This window comes from Chelonia mydas, chromosome 1 (genome assembly GCF_015237465.2).
Source record: "Chelonia mydas isolate rCheMyd1 chromosome 1, rCheMyd1.pri.v2, whole genome shotgun sequence".
Classification (NCBI taxonomy): Eukaryota; Metazoa; Chordata; order Testudines; family Cheloniidae; genus Chelonia; species Chelonia mydas.
Window position 1 is genome coordinate 246,779,663 of NC_057849.1, and position 19,933 is coordinate 246,799,595.

At 45.8% G+C, this 19,933-nt stretch overlaps 1 protein-coding gene across 4 annotated transcripts in view; it reads right to left on the reverse strand.

Moving 5' to 3' along the window:
• Positions 1–19,933, reverse strand: part of ATP6V0A4 (ATPase H+ transporting V0 subunit a4) — a 47,968-nt gene that overhangs the window by 14,753 nt on the left and 13,282 nt on the right. For all 4 annotated transcript variants that reach the window (XM_043541553.1, XM_043541556.1, XM_037879307.2 and 1 more), the window contains 9 exons: positions 18,818–18,944; positions 18,005–18,087; positions 12,899–12,992; positions 9,381–9,593; positions 7,734–7,884; positions 7,299–7,438; positions 6,552–6,709; positions 4,973–5,066; positions 2,103–2,221 (listed from right to left, as the gene is read on the reverse strand). In XM_043541553.1, coding sequence (XP_043397488.1) covers positions 2,103–2,221; positions 4,973–5,066; positions 6,552–6,709; positions 7,299–7,438; positions 7,734–7,884; positions 9,381–9,593; positions 12,899–12,992; positions 18,005–18,087; positions 18,818–18,944 — 1,179 coding nt within the window. The remainder of the gene's footprint in view (positions 1–2,102; positions 2,222–4,972; positions 5,067–6,551; positions 6,710–7,298; positions 7,439–7,733; positions 7,885–9,380; positions 9,594–12,898; positions 12,993–18,004; positions 18,088–18,817; positions 18,945–19,933) is intronic.

Below are 19,933 nucleotides of genomic sequence, written 5' to 3' on the forward strand. Positions count from 1 at the left end.
GATTTTAGCCAAAAAAGCTATAGATTCTACATATAAAATTAACTGCACTTCTGTATCTCTGAAAATAGTTTGTGAAATCAAGAACACACACACACACACACACACACAGAGATCACTCAGCAGAAAAGCCACAACCCTAATCAAGAAGAGATTGTGAAAACTGGTGACCTATTGCACTTGGTTCGGTTTCAGCAATGAATTGGAGCGGTGATGTGCATCAATACACAGGGCTTGTCCATCTGCATTAGAGGGAAAATTCGCTTCACCTGCAGTAAACCGAAGAATCAGCCTCGATGTGGGTGAAGTGCAGGTGTGGGGCACCAGCATGGTCAGCAGGGTTGCTGCATGGCTAGGGTGACCATATTTCCTAAAGTAAAAATGGGATGGCACAGGGCTCGCTCGAGCTGCCCTCCCCCGTGCCCATGGGGCTCGCCCGAGCCGCCCTTCCCCCTGCCCATAGGTCTCGCCAGAACTGACCACACCTCTGCTACCCCTTGCTACCTCCCCTCCCCTGATCTCCGTGCCCCATGCCACCCAATGCTGGGGCTCACTCCCCGAGCTCCGTGCCGCCCAGGGCTGGGGCTGAACCCCCAAGTTCCGTGCCTCGTGCTGCCCATGACTGGGGCTGACCCCCACCCCCCTGAGCCCCATGTCACCTGCGGCTGGGGCTGAGCACCTGAGCCCCATGCCGCGCTGCAGCTGACCCCCCCCGAGCGCCGCATCACTATGGGCTGAGGTTGACCCCCCCACCAGAACTCCCTACCCCATGCCTCCTGTGGCTGGGGTTGAGCACCTGAGCCCTGTGCCTGCTGGGGCTGACCCCATAAGCCCTGCTGTCCAGCACCTCGCATTGCTGGCCCCCCCCCACAATGTTCCTCTGCACCCCCCTGGGGGGTGCACCCGAGCTTTTTGCTAAACTGGGCATTCGTTCATTTGCTCTTGCCACCTGATCAGCTGGGAACAGCAAAAGGGACAAATGCCCATTTTTGTCAAAAAAGTCAGGACAGCCAGGACAGAGCTTAAAAAGAGGACTGTCCCAGCCAAAACGGGACCTATGGTCACCCTATGCACAGCCCTCCTGTGGCTACTACCCTATCTTATGAGCAGTAGAACTGTGTCCCATCACAGGTCTATCTCCTCACCTAGCTAGGTTTTCATAGGGCATGGCTACACTGGAAACTTCAGAGCGCTGTTGCGGGAGCACTCCCGCAGCAGCATTTTGAAGTGCGAGTGTGGTCGCGCATGAACGCTGGGAGAGAGCTCTCCCAGCACTCCTGGTAACCCACCTCCACGAGGGGATTAGCTCCCAGCGCTTGGAGCCTGTTTACACTAGCGCTTTAAAGCGCTCTGACTTGCTGCGCTCGGGGGGGGGGTGATTTTTCACACCCCTGAGCCAGCAAGTTAGAGCGCTATAAAACGTACGTGTAGCCAAGCCCATACTGTGCTTGTCATGATATATGAGCACCAGCTAAGGTCCCACTGACACTGCAAACTGTAACCATGTTGTAAATGGTTCCTCTGACTCAGCTGTCAAGTGCAGACATACCTTACTTCCAACCTGTTTTCCTACAGGCTTCTGGGCCTTATTTTCTCTCAAGCCCTGTCTACACTAAGTAGAGGCTTTGATACAAACAATAGTCCAAGGCTTTCACCTACCTACAGGGACATCGCTAGGTCCCATCCGCACTAAAACATGTTGCAAGTAGGCTGAGGGACAAGTGTGCAGTTCTGGGACCCCTGACTCAGCGATAGCTGTGGTAGAAAAGTGAACGGTACAGGGAATGTTGGGCTGGGGAGAATTTTCTGCAAGGCTGAAGGCCAGGAATGCAAATCTCCTTCAGTGGAAGCTAAGGCCGTGGAAAATACGTAAAACATAAGTACATAAGAATCACTTGCTGATAAGGATAAAATATTCTGGCCAACACTTGATCCTTATCAGGATTTTCCACTGTACCAGACGGGGGTGCGGTGCCCAGGCTTCAGAGAAGGAGTTAAAGCCGCGAAGCTATTCATGAGCAGCAGCAACAGGCCTAGAGTCCACGCCTCTAGCCCAGTAACCCAGAGCAGCCTTTAAAAGGCATGCGCGAAACCGTTACACTTACATGTGGTTGAAAAGACTCAGTGTGACCCCAAAGACCATCTGCGTAATCCCCATGACGACAGACATCTTCATTTTGTAGGAGTTTAAGAACGTCAGCTTGTTTGCAGCGATGTTCCAGATCTTCAGAAAAGCGAAGGGAGAAATGGATGAAAACAGCAGGATTTGGGGGAATGCTTTTGATAATGACAGGTGAAAAATCATTAGACCATTAATTTCAAATGCCATCAAACTCCTTTTGCTAGTTCTACTTCGAACGGTCCCAAATGACTGAAATCTCAGTCTGACTCATAATACACTGGATTTACATAAAGCTTTTCACCCAAAGATTTCCAAGATAATTATTATCCTGTTTTTAAACAGATGAGGAAACTGAGGCCCGGGGTGCTGAAGTGACCTAAGATCATGCACATGGCAGGCCAGTGGAAGAGCTGTTAATACAACCCCGATCTCTCCAGCGTCTGGCACTAGCCACTAGACTGTGCCATAGATGCTGGAACTACAGGTGCTGCCGCACCCCCTGGCTTGAAGTAGTAATAACAACGCAAATACATAGTTGTACACCCTCAGCACCCTCATTATATTATATATATGCATAGCAAATACATAGTTTCCACCCTCAGCACCCTCATTATAAAAATTGTTCCAGCACCACTGGACTGTGATGTGTCTCTCTCGACAGCAGAGGTGGATAACAATGCGAATATCCTTCCTGCCTTCATCCACTATAAAAAAGGTCTTCATGTTCGCTGGAGGAAACAGTGACCTGTAGAACACATGCTCATTTCAACTCAAGAAAGACTATTCTCATGCATGAAACTGAGAGACAGCTCTGGTCACCACTTAAAGGAGCAGCTGAACCGTTATGGTTATGGAAACCATTGAAACAGATCCGAAGGCAGGAAAGCCTGTAAGAGAATCAGAGGGTTCACTGGACTACCTGAAGCTGAGGGAGAAATTAAGGATGAAAAGTACCTTGCATGTAATTCAAATAGTTTATTTGCCTCATTTTCCACTGTGGAGGATGTTGAGTAGATACCTACTTTCCTCTTCAGGCAATACTTGTGAGATACAGTATAAAAAGGAGCCGGGGAGCAGGGTTGGGGGGGAAGGGAGGCTGGACGGGAAAGTAACATACTAGTTATTTATTTATTTAGCTAGTAACATACTAGCTTCTACACACGCTTTAGAGTAGGATATACTATCATTTTGAAGGCGACCCCAAAATAGTCAGATCTCAGTCTAGGGTGACGATTTCTCTTCAAGGTATAAAGGCATCATACCATCCTACTAAACCCGCACAAAAGTATTCTCCACAAAAGAAACAAGCCAGGCCTTTATAATGAGTGAACTGGTTAAATCCCATAGAAATGGTCATATTAAAAAAGCAGAGAGACAAGGGGTGAGGTGATATCTTTTATTGGACCAGCTTCTGTTGCTGAGGTGAGAGAAACTTCCAAGCTCACCAACAGAATTTGGTCCAATAAAAGATATCACCTCACCCACCTTGTCTCTCTCCTATCCTGGGACTGACGCGGCTACAACAACCTTGCAAACACACCAAGAAATGTGCGGCACTGTCCATTTTCTTACAGCCTGCTTCATTGTTAGGATTCCTGTTAGAACCTTCAGCTAAACCTGTGCAGTACTGGAGAGAAAAGCTGCCATCTAGTGGCCTGCTGGGCTCATCACAGTTATTCTTGTCCGCTTTTGTGTTGCTGTATGCCGCACATCTACATTCCAGTTAAATGACACAGCTGGGATAATTGCTTTGTTTCAATAAAATCCAATTAACTAATAATAATTATGCAGCAAAGCCCATGTCCTGCTCTAAAGCTAGCTGACCCAACCACCGGTGGATTACCAGAGTGCCGGGGAATCCTCAGATGGCGTACACAGAGTCACTGTAATGTCTTCTATGCACAGCCGGTGGAATATGCCCATGGTTCACTTTTGCCCTCCTCCCCCCACATCCTTGGATGCCAGAATAGCCCACTGGGAGAATTAGCAGCCAGAGTAAATAAAAGCGTACGGCTGTTCTAATTTACACCAGCGAGTGGACACAGATGGTTCCAGGAGTGGGGGAGGGAACATACAGCTGGTTTAAACCCGCTTTAAGGCCACTTCTTGAATTGCAGTGAATGCTTCTCAGCTACACTGCCAGGTCTGGGCCCAGGAAATTAACATGTTACTGTGCTGCTATGAGTTTCTTTGCCTTGTTTTTTGACAATGAAATCCCATCTAGCTCTTTTACGAACAGGGGCAGGCTGGATGAGAATGAAAGGGAAGTAGGGAGGTTGGTGCTAGTGACCACTTGATGCTAACTGAATTTCATACCCAGCATGAAGGAAAAGGGTTCACACAAAATTGCAATGATGGGGTATTAGATGTCAATAACTCAAATTTGGAGACATTAATAATCCTTACATTTATTTAGTGCTTTAAATCACTGTACACACATTAAGGAGTTAATCCTCAAATCAAAATGATGAGATACATAGGTACACGTTATCATTATCCTTATGCAGTTGGGTAAATTAAATCCACTGACTCACAGGCAGAGCAAGGATTAGACTCAGAATTTCCCAAGTCCCAAATCTGTGCACAAGCCTGCAGACCACACAGCCTCTATCTATTGGTCATGGCATGAGGGGAAGGAATATTGTACTAAAATCTTGACGGCTGAAGATGAGGATCCTAAAAGACTCCATAACTAAGGTGTAATGGACTTGCAAAGAGCAGGAAGTGGCCAATGTGGCTTCGGGAGGGACTGCTTGCATATTTGAAGGCTATACACAAGCTGCTGATGTACTAGATCTGGAGACGTGAGGAAGGAATATAACTAAAGATCTTGGACCAACTGAACTTTATTACCGGATCAATTCCAAATGGATATGGATTTCCTGAGTAGACTCCAGGGATCGCTGGATCCAACTGCAATAGTTGATTTTCTTCAAGAACATGTGGACTACAAAAGAAAAGAGAAGAGGCAGTTTCTTACTGCCTCAACCTGAGGTTTTTCTCTATCAAGAGTGCTAAGTACTACAAAATTAAAAATGTCATATACCCAAGGCCTACAGTGGCATTGTGCGTGTGCATATGCTATACATGTGTGTGTGTGTGTGTGTGTGTACACACATGTGTCTATGTTGAATATACAAGGCCTGACACTCCTATTCCAGCTACAATGAGTCTGGGAGGAAACACATCAAGGTAGCATCCGAACAATTCCGGAACGTCTAGGCAATTGCTCTCTAGCATTTTGATTGTTCACATTGTCATTGAAAAATCTGAAGGAATGTCACAAATCCACTTCTCCCTGATGTGTGGATACTAGGGGCTAGATCCTCACCCTCATTCCAGTCCCTTCACACCTGGTAAAAGGGCTGGAGGGAGCAGTGTAAAGGGCTCAAAAAGCCCTGTAATCTGGACAGGAGTGGGGGTTCCCCAAAACAGGAACTGAGGAAAACTGCCATAAAGCTGCCTTCCAAGACCCCCCTTGCTAGCATCATAAGGACCATGTCGGTGGCAGGACTGGAGGTGGGACTGGGCCTTAGCACACAGTTCTGCAGAGGTTCCAGGCAGTACTGCGGCCCATAGGGCAGCCCAGGGGAGGCTGCCATAATTTAGACAGGCCCCCAACACTGTTTAAATTATGCCAGAAGCTTCCCAAGCTCCCGGAGCATGAGAGTTTTGGTACATCAAAGCATCTCAGTCCAGGAATTTATTGGGCCTTGGAATCTCTTAGATACTGACAATGAAGCCGGATCGTGAATATAAGAACGGCCATACTTCGTCAGACCAAAAGTCCACCTAGCCCAGTATCTTGTCTTCTGACAGTGGCCAATGCCAGGTGCCTCATAGGGAATGAACAGAACAGGTAATCAAGTGATCCATTCCTTGTCGCCCATTCCAGCTTCTGGCACACAGAGGCTAGGGACACCATCCCTGCCCATCCTGGCTAATAGCCATGGAGGGACCTATCCTCCAAGAATTTATCTAGTTCTTTTTTTAACCCTGTTATAGTGATATGGGGCTGTGTACAGACAGGGGAGGAGAAGAAGTGGGCAGGGCAGGCTCCAGGAGTAAAAGGGGGCTGGGAAAGGTGAGTGGGAGGCAAGTGGAGTGAGAGAGAGAGAGAGGTGAGGAACGGGAAAGCCAGGTCATACTCCCATGTGCCGGGGTGATGGAGTCCACTACGCTTATGATGGCCCCTCCCCAAGTCAGCAGCTATTTTAAGTATCTGTTAAAATACACCTTGATTTTGAGATGAGATTTGTCCAAACATGAATTCAGTCATACAGCTTGGTCCATTCACACATGAATTCACCCCAGGGATTCAGCCCAGCCCCACATGCATCCTCAGCAGGTCTTTCTTTTAATCCCCATGGAACAAAATATTGTTCCGTTACATGTCATCTTGTTTTTTGTTTTTACATCATTTACCACTTACTTCCACGTGTTGTTTCTAAACATGGGGCGGGTATGCCAGGAAGAACCAAAGATGTTGAAAGATTTGGAGAAGCAGTCATTGTAGATAAAGCCCGTATAAATGGAGAATATGCCCATGAGCAGGATCAGGTAGCGCCCACCAAAGAAGGTGTTCCAAATCTGCAAGGGAAGAATTCAGGGAGAGCAAGCAACCATCACACCACACAGCAATGCTCGCACTGTGCAGCATGCCTCGAGAGAGGAATTCTTTTACAGAGTCATTCGCTCACTCCCCGTATTTCCAGATGTTCATGCTTGGATAAGATGTTCCTACAGAAATGGCCTAATTTCAGACGTGCTGAACACCCTGCCATTTTAATGGGAGCTGCTGGCTGCTCAGCGTTTTTGAAAATCACGCCAATTACTTAGACCCCTAAAGGTGGATTTAAGAGCCTGACTTTAGTATCCGACTTCTGAAAACTGAGCCCCAATTTGTACATACAAATGCCAGCTGCAGTTTTGTACAGACATATACGTGGGTGCATGAAACTGCAGGTGCAAAGTTAGAGCGTGTTTGGGGCGATCTGGCCCTTTGTGTTATTATTAGGTAGAGGAACTACTTGCCAAACAGCAAGGCCTCTTAGGTCCTCTGAGTTTTACAGAAGAAAATTCATTTAACATTTTGGGGTTTAGATGCCTTCAGTATTGAGTAAGGGTTTTGGAACCCATTGCAAGGCTGACAGGATGCATTCAGCCCTAGGAAACTCACCTCGTTATTGCTTTTCTGGGCCAAAAGTGTCTTCTCGTTAGCGACCATCCAGAGGGCGAAGCCCAGCATAACAGCCCCGTGGCCACAATCTCCAAACATCACCGCGAACAAGAAGGGGAAGGTAATGATAGTGTATGGAGCTGATGGAAGGAGACAGACAGGAGCTCAGTTTCACTGAAGGGCCTCAACAAGAATCAGCTTTTTAAATCAACCACTAGGGTCAGAAGGCCAGACTCTATGCCACGTGTAAAGGGGTGCAGTTTCACTGTAGTCAATGGAGCTGAACTAATTTGCACCAGCAGAGAATTTGGTTCAGCTGTGACTTACGTGGTTTTGGATCACAAAGTGTGGTCAGAGACCGGAGGCCTTCCCCTTTGACCCATGCCCTTGGCAGGATCTCATCTTCAGGCTGCAGCAAAGCACGTGTCTTTTTACCTGGATTCATCTCCCTGTAGCTCCCCACACCATAAGCATCCACAATGTTCTGAAAGCCTGCAGTGAACTTGTTGGTTCTGTTGAAGGTGGGTGGGGCCATCTTAGACTGTACTGCAGTCAGGATAGGGGAGATGGTAGAGCCGCTACGTTCCTGCAAACAGGTGACAAGGATGGACGTTAGCCCATTTTTACTAGTCACATCATGCGGTTTTGCCAAGAAACCTCACCCATGGAGTATTATTTGGCTAGTGAACCCTGCCCAACAGGTCTGCATTATACACCCCTTTAGCCCACTGTCTCCCAACCTTGGAAGCAGGTCCCCTCAGGAGACGGGATAGACAGACTAGCCCCAGCAGACTCAGGGCACAGTGGCTGTCATAAATATAAAGGGAAGGGTAAACACCTTTCAAATCCCTCCTGGCCAGAGGAAAAACCCTTTCACCTGTAAAGGGTTAAGAAGCTAGGATAACCTCGCTGGCATCTGACCAAAATGACCAATGAGGAGACAAGATACTTTCAAAGCTGGACGGGGGGAGAAACAAAGGGTCTGGGTCTGTCTGTGAGATGCTTTTGCTGGGGACAGAATAGGAATGGAGTCTTAGAACTTAGTAAGTAATCTAGCTAGGTACGCGTTAAATTATGATTTCTTTAAATGGCTTGAGAAAATAAGCTGTGCTGAATGGAATGGATATTCCTGTTTTTGTGTCTTTTTGTAACTTAAGGTTTTGCCTAGAGGGATTCTCTATGTTTTGAATCTAATTACCCTGTAAGGTATTTACCATCCTGATTTTACAGAGGTGATTCTTTTTACTTTTTCTTCTATTAAAATTCTTCTTTTAAGAAACTGAATGCTTTTTCATTGTTCTTAAGATCCAAGGGTTTGGGTCTATGGTCACCTATGCAAATTGGTGAGGATTTTTTATCAAACCTTCCCCAGGAAAGTGGGGTGCAAGGTTTTGGTGAGGATTTTGGGGGGAAAGACGTTTCCAAACGGGCTCTTTCCTAATAAAATAAACCCGGTTAGACGTTTGGTGGTGGCAGCAAAAGTCCAAGGGCAAAAGGTAAAATAGTTTGTACCTTGGGGAAGTTTTAACCTAAGCTGGTAAAAGTAAGCTTAGGAGGTTTTCATGCAGGTCCCCACATCTGTACCCTAGAGTTCAGAGTGGGGAAGGAACCTTGACAGTGGCGTTGGGCAAAACAGCGCATTCCTATACCGTACTCACTTCCCTGAGGCAAACGTGCTCCCACAGCCACAAATGAAGGGGCAGGCAGTCCATGAGGGCCGCCCACCTCTCCTCCTTTCTCTGAGTGGGCCTAATGCTGCTGGGTGCTCAGAGCAACTCAACGCAGAGCTCAGCTGAGCCACGACAGCACATGTGGCCCAACTCCAGACGCACCCAGGGACGTCCCCACCCAGTCTGAACCATGAGTATCTCTCTGTCAGGGAATGAGGACAGGAGCCACCAGAGCCGGGAGAGCCAAAAATAAGAACAGACAAGGAAAAGGACAGGAGAGAGATAAAAGAGAGGGACTGATGAAAAAAACTGGCAGAGGAAAAAGAAGGTCTGGTGGGTCCTGGGAGTCCATTCCGAAGCAAGAAGGGGGTTCCGATACAGAGTGGTTGGGAAGCGCCGCTTAGTCCCTCACCATTCCCTGCTGGAGAGCCCTTTTTATCTTGCCGGAGTCAGCCACTGGGAACCAGATCTCAGCGATGACGCACTGCTGGGTGATGTCAATGTTACAGCAATTCAGGATGTGGTAGATGGCTTTGATTTTCTTCACCTTGATCCCCCAGGTCCACAAGTTGGCAGCCGCCTCGCACAGCAGCCGCTGGCGGTGCGATTCCGTTTGGGTTATCACCTGCAAGCAAAGCAGGAGCAATAGTGAAGCAATGGGAACTTATTTGGTGTGGTGCCCTTCAGCTGCATTTTAGGGAAGCCTGAGGAAGGATTGCAGGTGTTTAGTATGAGTCAGCCAAACACCTGATAATGGCATTCAAAGATGTCTGAACATGGACGCAATTTGCCAGTCTCTGGAAAGCTGAAATACTGGGGGGGAGGAACGGGGGAGAATTATCACAGCTTCATTCCTGTTACGAAATTTTCCAGCGAAGTGGCTCAGTGGCTGATACTGTAAGGCACATTTTTCTGACACCAGAAATTTAAAACTCTGCTCATTGCGAGCTTGGTCCTGAAAGGGGCTGAGATATTTCTTGCAGATATTGAGCACCTTCAACTCTGATGACACCTTCAGGAGTTTCTGGGCAACAATTGTAGGATCAGGCCCTAGTTCAGTCTCTCTCAAGAAGGCCTCCACAGCTAACAAGCGGAGAGAGGAGTCTGGCTGGCTGAGGCACGCAGAATTAAAAGCAAAATCCTGACCAGCTGGCTAGTCAGCAGTGAGACTATCAGGGGGTCAGTCTGACATGAGCATTTAGAGAGGGGATGATATCATGTCAAATAAACTTCTGCATCTCCAACTGCTAGCTGGGATGGTTTGGAACAAAGACAGAGAATGAGGGCTGCCCACTGTATCGCACTGAGCAGTATTACCGAAAGTTTGCACAACACAACAGGCCAAAGCTCCGCACCCAACGCATCAGTCTCATTTTCAAATGGAGGAAAATCCGTGTCTTTATAAATGGGCGGGAGCGTTTTATTTTAACTATCATACTCTTTCAGGGCCCCATCCTGACTTCCGCACACTACTCACAAAGTGGAGCATGGGCCACAGCACTGGGCCCCTAGTTCTTACCCCACATCCTTACTATGCCACCCTCCTGCCTTACATGTTAATGTGTGTCTAAATAGGGGCTGGGTGACAAAAGTCAAAGCAATCCAAACAAATGACTTTTGGAAAGCTCAGCGTGATTCAAAGACAGCAGAATTCATGGATTATTTAGGACATTATCAGTGCCAACTAACCAGTCAAATAAATAGATTAAACGCCCAATCCAAACCAATGGGCGACTTTCCACAGACCGCAATCTGAGTTCAATCAGGCCCTTTAAGAGCAAAGGTCACGAGTGGGATAAATTATCTCACAAACACATGGATTTTTAATATATCACACGGTTTTGCAATTTATCATGTGCCTTTAGCCAACTCAGCTGCTCAGCCAGCTTCACTAGACGACTGCTACGAGCCTCTTCATTCAACTGCCACTGGTTTTTTTCCCCCAAAGGAATCTGTTAAAGAAACTTTTCCTTCTTTCCCCTCAAATGTGGAATTTTCCCCACAAAATTATACACCTCTGAGGCCCAAGATGGGTAATTTTCAGTTCTGCCACTGTCACAGATTTAAGGGTTGAGATTTCAAAGTTAGAAACAGGAGATGGATACCACTAGAAAAGGAAGATCCCTGGCTTTCCAGAGTGGTTCAGGACTTGTTACTACACCAAGGGCCTGAGAGATCAGCCATTTTAGGTACAGTAAAGCTATTTCAGGTATTTTTAAAGGGTTTTATGGTGCCCTCTCATCCCTATACAGTTGGACCAGGTGGTAAAGTAGGTGTTTGTATACAAGCGTTGAGATCCCCATCCTCTGCTAAAGCTATTGCACAAAACAAAATAGTTCCAATAAAAACATGTAAAGCTCTCTCAAACATTTGTAAAAACATTTTTCTGTCACATATGTGGCACATACATGATGATGCAATGTGGTACAAATACGTTACCAGCACTCTTGAGGGGAAGCAGTGTTGCCTAGTGGTTAGACCACTAGACTGGGATGCACATGACTTGAGTTCTATTCCAGCTCTGCCACGGGCCTGACTGGAGAAGTTGGGCAAGCCAGTTCCCTTCTCTTTGCCTCAGTTTCCCTACTGGTAAAACAGGGACAATGACACCTTCTTTCGGAAGCACTTTGAGATCTACTGCTAAAACGTGCTGTAAGAGTATTATTATTATATTGTCTTGGATGACCTGTAATTCAGCTGTTCCATATTCAGGCTACTAAAACCTTTAGTTCATACCATACCATCATGTACTCCCTAGATATCAGAGATGCAGGGTATAAGTTGGGCAGCAATCAACCACCTTTTCTGAGAGAGTCCTACTTTTATATTTTGTTCATCTACCACCACGCCCCCTTAAGCTTTTAACATGTGGGGCCTTTCCAGCGTCGCTCTCCCTGTATCTAATGGAAAATGGCACAGCTACCACCCTGTGCATAAAAAGAAGGCTCTGCCCCAGCTGACAAGTTGCAGAACTGGTCTGAAATCAACCAGATGAAATTAAAAAAAGACCAAGTGCAAATTTACTACACTTAGGAAGGAAAAAAAAAATCAAACCTACACCTACAAAATGGGGAATGACTGGCTAGGCGGTAGCACTGCAGAAGAAGGATCTGGGGATCACAAATTGAATATGAGTCAACAATATGATGCAGTTGCAAAAAAGGCTAATGTCATTCTTGGCTGTAATAACAGGAGTGTCGAATGCAAGACATGGGCGGTAACTGTCCCGGCTACTCGGCACTGGAGTATTGTGTCCAGTTCGGGGCAGCATATTTCAGGAAAGATGTGGACAAACTGGAGAGAGTCCACAGGAGAGCAACAAAAATGCTAAAGTTTAGAAACCCCGAGCTACGAGGAAAGGTTAAAAACCTGGGCACATTAAGTCTTGTGAAAAGAAGACCGAGGGGGCAGCTGGTAGCAGTCTTCCAATATGGGAAGGGCTGTTACAACGAGGACTGGGATTAATTGTTCTCCATGTCTGTCGAAGGTAGAAAAATAAGTAATGAGCTTACTACATGGTCAGATATTAGGAAAAACTTTCTAACTATAAGGGTAGTTAAGTTCTGGAAAAGACTTCCCAGGGAGGTTCTGGAATCCCCATTATGGGAGGATTTTGAGAAAAGGGTTGGACAAACACCTGTCAGGACCGGTCTAAATTTACTTGGGCCTCCCTCAATGCAAGTGGCTGGGCTAGGTGACTTCTCAAGGTCCCTTCCAGCCCTACAGTTCTATGATTCCATGATTAGCTATTCCTGGAGCCTGTGCTCGTCACCAGGTCCCCAATCCTGCAACTGACTGTACATGGCCAGAGCCCCATTTGTGTGTGGATCCCTGCCGTTGTCAGCTGGGCTGCCCAGGACCATAGGAGCCAGTCTGTCTGCAAGCAGTCAGTCACAGGATCGGGGCCAAAACAAAGCTAGTGTCACTTACTGCATTTAAATCCTCAATCCTTGTGTTCACACCATCAGACATTTCTCGACGTTCAGTAGCAGACTCTGGACAGGTATATACTGTAGCACGAAACCTAGTATGAAGAAGGGGGAAAAGACCCAGTCATACTTACTGTCACTATGCACAGTCATCTGTAAGGCTATTTGCACACTCTTTTCAGTTGAAAACTGGTCCCCATCTCCACTTCATGCATTGAGATGCACTGGCACTGCAGCTGAGGTGCAGTTATACATAGGAACCTCCCTCGATCCAACAGTAAATGAGACTCTCATTCAAATGTGGCTGCTCAGACAACAGGCCTCTCATTCTGTGCTGTGAGTTAAGGTACCTGATTTTCCTTAGGCCATGTCTATCCGTACAGCTCTGCAGTGGGGCAATTGAATGGATACAGCTGTGTCGCTGAAGCACGTCTGGTGAAGATGCTCCCTATACTGACAGGAGAGTGCTCTCCAGTCAGCATAAAATACCCATCTCCGTGAGTGGCATAAGCTATGTTGGCAGGAGAAGCTCTCGCGCCAACACAGCGGTGTGCACAGAAACACTTACGTTGGGGTAACTCATGTGGAATATTCACACCCCTGAGCAACATATGTTTTGCCGACATGTAGACCTAACCTTAGTGGAAAGGATGTTAAAGAGTGACAAAAATAACATTTTCTGCAAAGCCAAAGTGGGTGAGGTAATATCTTTCATTGGACCAACTTCTGTTGGTGAGAGAGACAAGCTTTCCAGTTTACACAGAGCTCTTCTTTGGGTCTGGGAAATGTACTCAAGAGTGCCACAGCTAAATGCAAAGTGGAACAGATTGTTTAGCATAACACATATTTCAAGGGAACATTCAAGGTGAAGAGACCTGTTAACATTGGTGGGTTACAGATTGTTGTAATAGGCCATAAACCCGGTGTCTCGATTCAGGCCATGATTTTTAGTGTCTAGCAAAGTCATGAATTTAAGCTCCCAGGCTCATCTTTTGAAGATGTTGTGCAGGCTCCCTTTGAGGCTGAGGACTGAGAGGTCAGATATAGAGCGATCGCTTTGTGAAAAAACTGTTCACCGACAGGCAATAGGGTGTTTTTGTCTTTTGGGGGGGGGGTATCATTTTGTTATGTGAGTTCATTCAAGAGCATTGTGATTGTCTCATTTCACCCGCTTAGCTGTTACTGGGGCATTTCATGCAGTTTCTGAAAAGTCAGTCATTGAACAGAGCAGCCAACAGATGTCCCTGTAGCACCATGTCTTTACAGTAGCCGTTCACCTTTCTCTTTGCATCACAATTGCAAAATCAGCATATCCCCAGTCAGTGAGCTGTTACATGACGCTTAAGAGCCTTCACTGAGGAAAATTTTAATAAAACCCAGTTAGTCTATAACGTATGTTTTCTATATTTATTTGCCAGTGTAAACAACTAAAATTGAGAATGTACAGTATTGTGTAGACTGAGGCCAGGCCTACACAAGCAGTGCTATACTGGGATAGCTATAGTTGTATACTACATCAGCAAAGCACTCCTAGCATGAATGCAGCTATCGCAGCAAAACTGCAGTTTGTATAGTAAAACCACCCCCGAGTGAAACAAGCTATACTGGTGAAAGCCGTTTTGACGCTATAATTGCATCTACACAGGGAGCTTCTGCTGGCACAGCTGTGTTGGTCAGGAACCAAACTTCCTCACACTCCTGACTGGCACAGCTATGCCAGCCGAAGTCTGTAGAGTTTACCTGGGCTGGGGCGTGGACTCAATTATGTCAATCTAAAAGTGTCAACCCCAGTAGAAGCACTTTTATATCGATAAACCTGTGTTCACACTGGGAGGGTTTTGCTGATTTAACTGTACAGGGATAGTTACAGTTAAAGCACGGTCTGCATGACTAAGGCCTCGTCTACACACAAAAGTCTACTCCCCCCCAATCTGGATTCAGCCGTACCAGTGTAAATGTGCTTATACCAATATAGTTGAGGCCTGGTCTACACTTAGACGGAACTAGCTGCATCGCTCAAGGCTGTGAAAAGCCCCCGAGCGCTGCAGTTAAGCCGACCTAACCCCCGGTGTAGACGCAGCCAGGTAGACTGAAGAATTCTTCCATCAACCGGCTTACTGCAACTCAGGGAGGTAGATTACCTACAAAGACTGAAAAACACCTTCCATTGACGTAGGAAGGGTCTACATGACAGTGCTAGGCAGCAGTTGTGTCACTGTAGCGCATAGTGTAGACTTGGCCTTATTCCTGTACAGGAAGGGGAATAAGCAATATTGGCATAGAACACCTTTATTCCAGAATAACTGTAACCACAGTAGGGGTTGTACTTGTATAACTAAAGCAGTCAAAAAACAAAACACACACACCCCTAACATAGTTATACCAGTACAAAAATTACACACAGAGCAGGCTGTAGTTTGTGTTACACTCATGTAGTGTACACTGACAGATTTTTCTGGCCTGCTGTCCACTGGGACCCTCACAAAACAAGACACACATCTCACGAGGCTCTCTCAGTGGATAAGATTTTTAACTACAGAAAATAAATGAGTGCAAGGTAACATATTAGCTTCTACTTATACACGGATTTCTCAGTCATTAGCTGTTTGATTCATGCAGCGATGGCATACAATCTAGTGCTCGTGCCCCCACTGTCACTTCAGGGGATGTCACAAAGGCTGTACTGAGATATGGCTCCACGAATCAAACAGCTGAAAAAGAACGCCTAGAAGAGAATGCTGCTTTTTTACACAAGGATACGTGGTCAGATTATCAGCTGGTGTAAAGCGACCATTCCATTGATCGTTTTAAAAGACAGCATGTGACATTTAGAAATGCGTGTCACATTATGGTCTCAAAGCATGTCACGGTATGTTTCCCAGAATCAGTTCTAGCCCGTGCGTGAGGAAGAACAGTGGCAAACTTAACAAAACACATAGCCGTGTATTTGAGCCCTCTATAATCACAACAATATCTCTTTACCTAGCCTCCCACTCTGAACGGGATCTCTAACCACAAAACATCCTGCAAAAGAATCCCAGGGTTACTAGCCCCACTTAATTATCTCCAGCTTCTTATGCTTCAGAGCTCTTAGCCCATCTTTTAATTGGTATTTTTAATCAAACTTGAAAGCTTATTCCACCGTGCTGTAGAGTTCTTACATTTTGCACATTATCACAGCAATGCTACTTTGATCGGTTAACAGCCCCTTTGCATATTAAATATCGCCTTTGCCTTCATGACAGACATCTATGAAAGCTGAAGGAGAATTCAGCAGGGAACCCTTACACTGATAAACCCATTTTGGCATTCACATTAGCATCTAGGCAGCCACCAGCTTAAGAGAAAGGGGAAAATCTCCTTGTTCCCACCCCTCTGTCTCTTTAATAAATTTGTGCATGGGATTAATGCTCATGAAATTGGCAGACTAATGTTATCAGTTAGAGCCAAGCATACTGCAAGTGAGGGATGTACAAACATTTCATATACTGTTCCCCCAATCAAAGCTTATTCTAACCTGTAAAAGTCCTGCTATTCCAATCCAGGGGTTCTGCAGAATATTAACTGTTAATGGTTGTGCTTAATTGTGCACTGATGATGTTGGGTTTCTGATGTGAGCAAATGCTTTTTAAGGACTACAATGGTACCACCAAGTTCATTTCTACTTTTAAATTAACCAGGATTAGGAGAACCTACGGGCATGTTCATAGAGCCACTGCTCAGTGTCTGCTTCCCACAAAGGAGGAGTCTGCTTCAGCTCTCAGGTAGAGGGTGTAGGTGTTGGTGCCTAACTCCCTTTGAATTTAAATGGGATTTGAGTACCTAACTCCCTTAGGCTCCCAGCTGCTGCCCTTTTATTCAAGGGGCAGAGGTTCACGCTTTTAGCTCTGGGGACCTGAGTTCAATCCGCACTGAGAGCCAAAATGATGATGGTTCTTATATCTACTAAAATTGTTTTCTGAAAAATTCCCGCTGGTTCTACAACGGGTTGGGTGGTGGCACCGGTGAGAGCCCTGGCACAGACAAGCCTTCAGGCATAGTCATCGCCATGTTACATTCATAAGAAATTTTTGTTGTTGCTTATTGCAGCACGCTGTAAAGGCAGCCAGTAAGGGACTGATCCCGCTCCCATTGAAGTGAAGGACAGAACTCCCATGGATATCAATTATGCAGGAGCAGATCTTAAAGGTCAGATTGTCAAGTTGGAGCTCCACAGTCAAAGACCTTTGCTGGGAAAATTCTCCTTCCCGATCCAGTCTTGACTGAGCCTAGGGACCAAGGAAAAGACCCACCCACCAGATGGCTGTGTCAGGTATGGTCAGTTCTGGTTCTCACATAGGGTTCTTTCTTGGAGTCATCATTGCAAACATCTGCCAGCCTTAAGACTTCAGCTAACCATGCCAAAAGGGGGGGGGGGTTATGTGTGACAGTGAAAGTTAATCAAATCTGACTTACACAGTACAAAGCCCATCAGTACTGAGTGCTATAAAACAGTAACGCACTATTCAGACCTGATTCGTTTTTTTAAAGTTTGCTCAATAGGGTGGGAACGAGACGGAATGTTTAAGATTTTAATTTTAATTTTTATTCTTTGCTGTTTCATTTTGACACCAGTTAAAGAGACTAGCACAGAGGTCAGCAGTTAATTCAATACAGAAAGGTTTATTAAAAATATAGCACCAGATCCTTTAAACAGAAGCTTAATAAAATTTGTCCTAAATTTTCAAACATGACTAGAGATTTTAGGGATCCCCAGTTTTGGACTGCCCATCTTCTGACACCCTAATAAGGGCCTGATTTCCATACAGTGGGTGCTGAGACCTTCTGAAATCCAGGCCCATTAAGGTATCAGCTTAGAAATCTAGAAATTGAGGCTCCTGAAACCTCTAGTCACTTTGGAAAACTGAGGGCCTTAATTTTAAAATGCCAAAGTGATATATATTTTTATTATTAGACACAGCAGAATTGAAAAGCAGGATGGAGCAAATTGGTAGAACTGACAGCAGAGTGCTGAGAAATAATCTCTACTCCCAGGCTCCTTTTGTCAACCCTGCCAAGTAAACACTCCCGAAAGAGTCATTGCTACTTTCTCAGCAGCCTGCCTTACCCATCACAAATCTTCTTGATTTTTTGGTTGAGCTGCTCTCCTTGATAGAAGATAATGAACACATTCTTTTTCATCTGTTCCTTCTGAAAAGCAATGCAGGCAGATTTTAAAATGCTCATAACAAAGTACAGCACAGTACTGAAAAGGGAAAATTTTTAGTCACCCTTTTTCAACAGCATTTTTTAAAATAGTTTTCCAGGAACAATAATTAAAACACAAAATGCTGTTCAGAGGGGTTCCCCTGGTTGCAGACACAAGGACTAGAATATCTGTTGCAGGCTGTGTATACTGGAGACAGAAGGCCAGCAGGAGTCCTAAGTGTGACCCTCAGAAGAAGCAAAGGACAGGGCTTCTTGGGCACAGAGCTTGCTGGAGGGACAGACTTGGAAATTTCTGAACGAGAAAACTGCTGTTTGTTTCTACTGTGTTCAGGGACACAGAACTTTGTGTACACTTTCATAAATAAACAAGAATACACCAAGAACGTACCTGACAGTGAGTCCTCATCCTATTGAAAACAGCCCTACGAGGCCCTGATTATTGGCAAACTGCTCAGGCCAAATGGGCAACAGTGATCATAACAAATGAAAATGGGGAAAACAAAGATCTGTTGTGTTTTAAAGAGGGCCTCCCCGCCTCATATTTGTCCCGCCTCTCTTACTATATGGATTAGCCTCTTTGAACCCCAGGTTTAACTAAGGCGGCAGGTACAGTAGAGTGGCAGAGGGTTATCATGGCAGTAGTTTGGGTTTCTCTAAAGGTGTGTGTGTGTGCACATAAAATGGGAAGGAGGTAAAGCAGAAGTATACCTACCGTAATAGGGTCCTCCAGGGAAGTGTCCATTTCAGTGTACCTCAAATAGATGTTTCCCCTGCAGGCTCTCCACAATAAACGCTCAAAAGGCACCATCCTTTCCCTTTTTATCACCCCTGCTGTGAATCTAGGCAGTGTTAACAAGACCGATAAATGGCAGGCATATTTTAAATATTTTTGAACATGTACCACACTGGGTTTTATAATCATTAAGGCGCCGTAGTCTACGATAGACTGTATTTACATTCAAATCCAAGCTGGGACCCTGGCCACAGGTGTGGCTGTAGTTAGGTGAGGCCTCTTTATTAAGAGAAGTTCAAGCATGGATCTTACTTCTTAATCTATTCACTTTTCTCTATCTTTTTAGGGGGCCATAAGCCCACCTCTCTGTTTCACGATTAGGGGAGGGAGGGAGAGGAACAGGGAGAGAATGATTCATTCTCTTCTTAAATATGTGAAGCGGATATAGTGATGGTGAAAGGCACCTGGATGACAGCACTGGAAACTGAAATACTCTCCATACACACAGCCGGTGAAGCATAGGCAGGGCATGTGAGTTTCACCATATTGACCGAACAATGTACCTCGGCCTCAACCCGATGAGGTCAAAGGTTTAGAGCAGAGTTCAGTTTCCCGGCTTTCTCTCCCTCTTTCTCTAGTGCAAGGCTGGAGTAACTAAGCCCTGACCCAAGGCAATCTTGCCATCATGAGGGCAACTGAAGAACTGCCTATTTTACAAAACACCACTATATGGAGATTTAACTACGACGAGCTAACACAGTGCTGAACGTGACTTGTCTTAGCCAACATTGCTGCAAAGTCACAGTCAGCATCATGCCATCTGACTCGAATGCATTCAAACTCACTGCAGCTTTCTGCTGTAGACAAGCCCTGAGTGTAAATTGCAGCGGTGGTTTCTGTGATGTGCACATCTTTCATTAGAACATAATGGCCGTACTGGGACAGAACAATGGTCCATCTAGTGCAGTATCCTAAATTCAAACAGTGGCTGGTGTCAGAGACTTTGGAAGGAATGAACAGAACAGAGCAATTTATTGTAGATCCATCCCCTGTCATCTAGTCCCAGCTTTTGGCAGTTGGAGGTTTTGGGACACG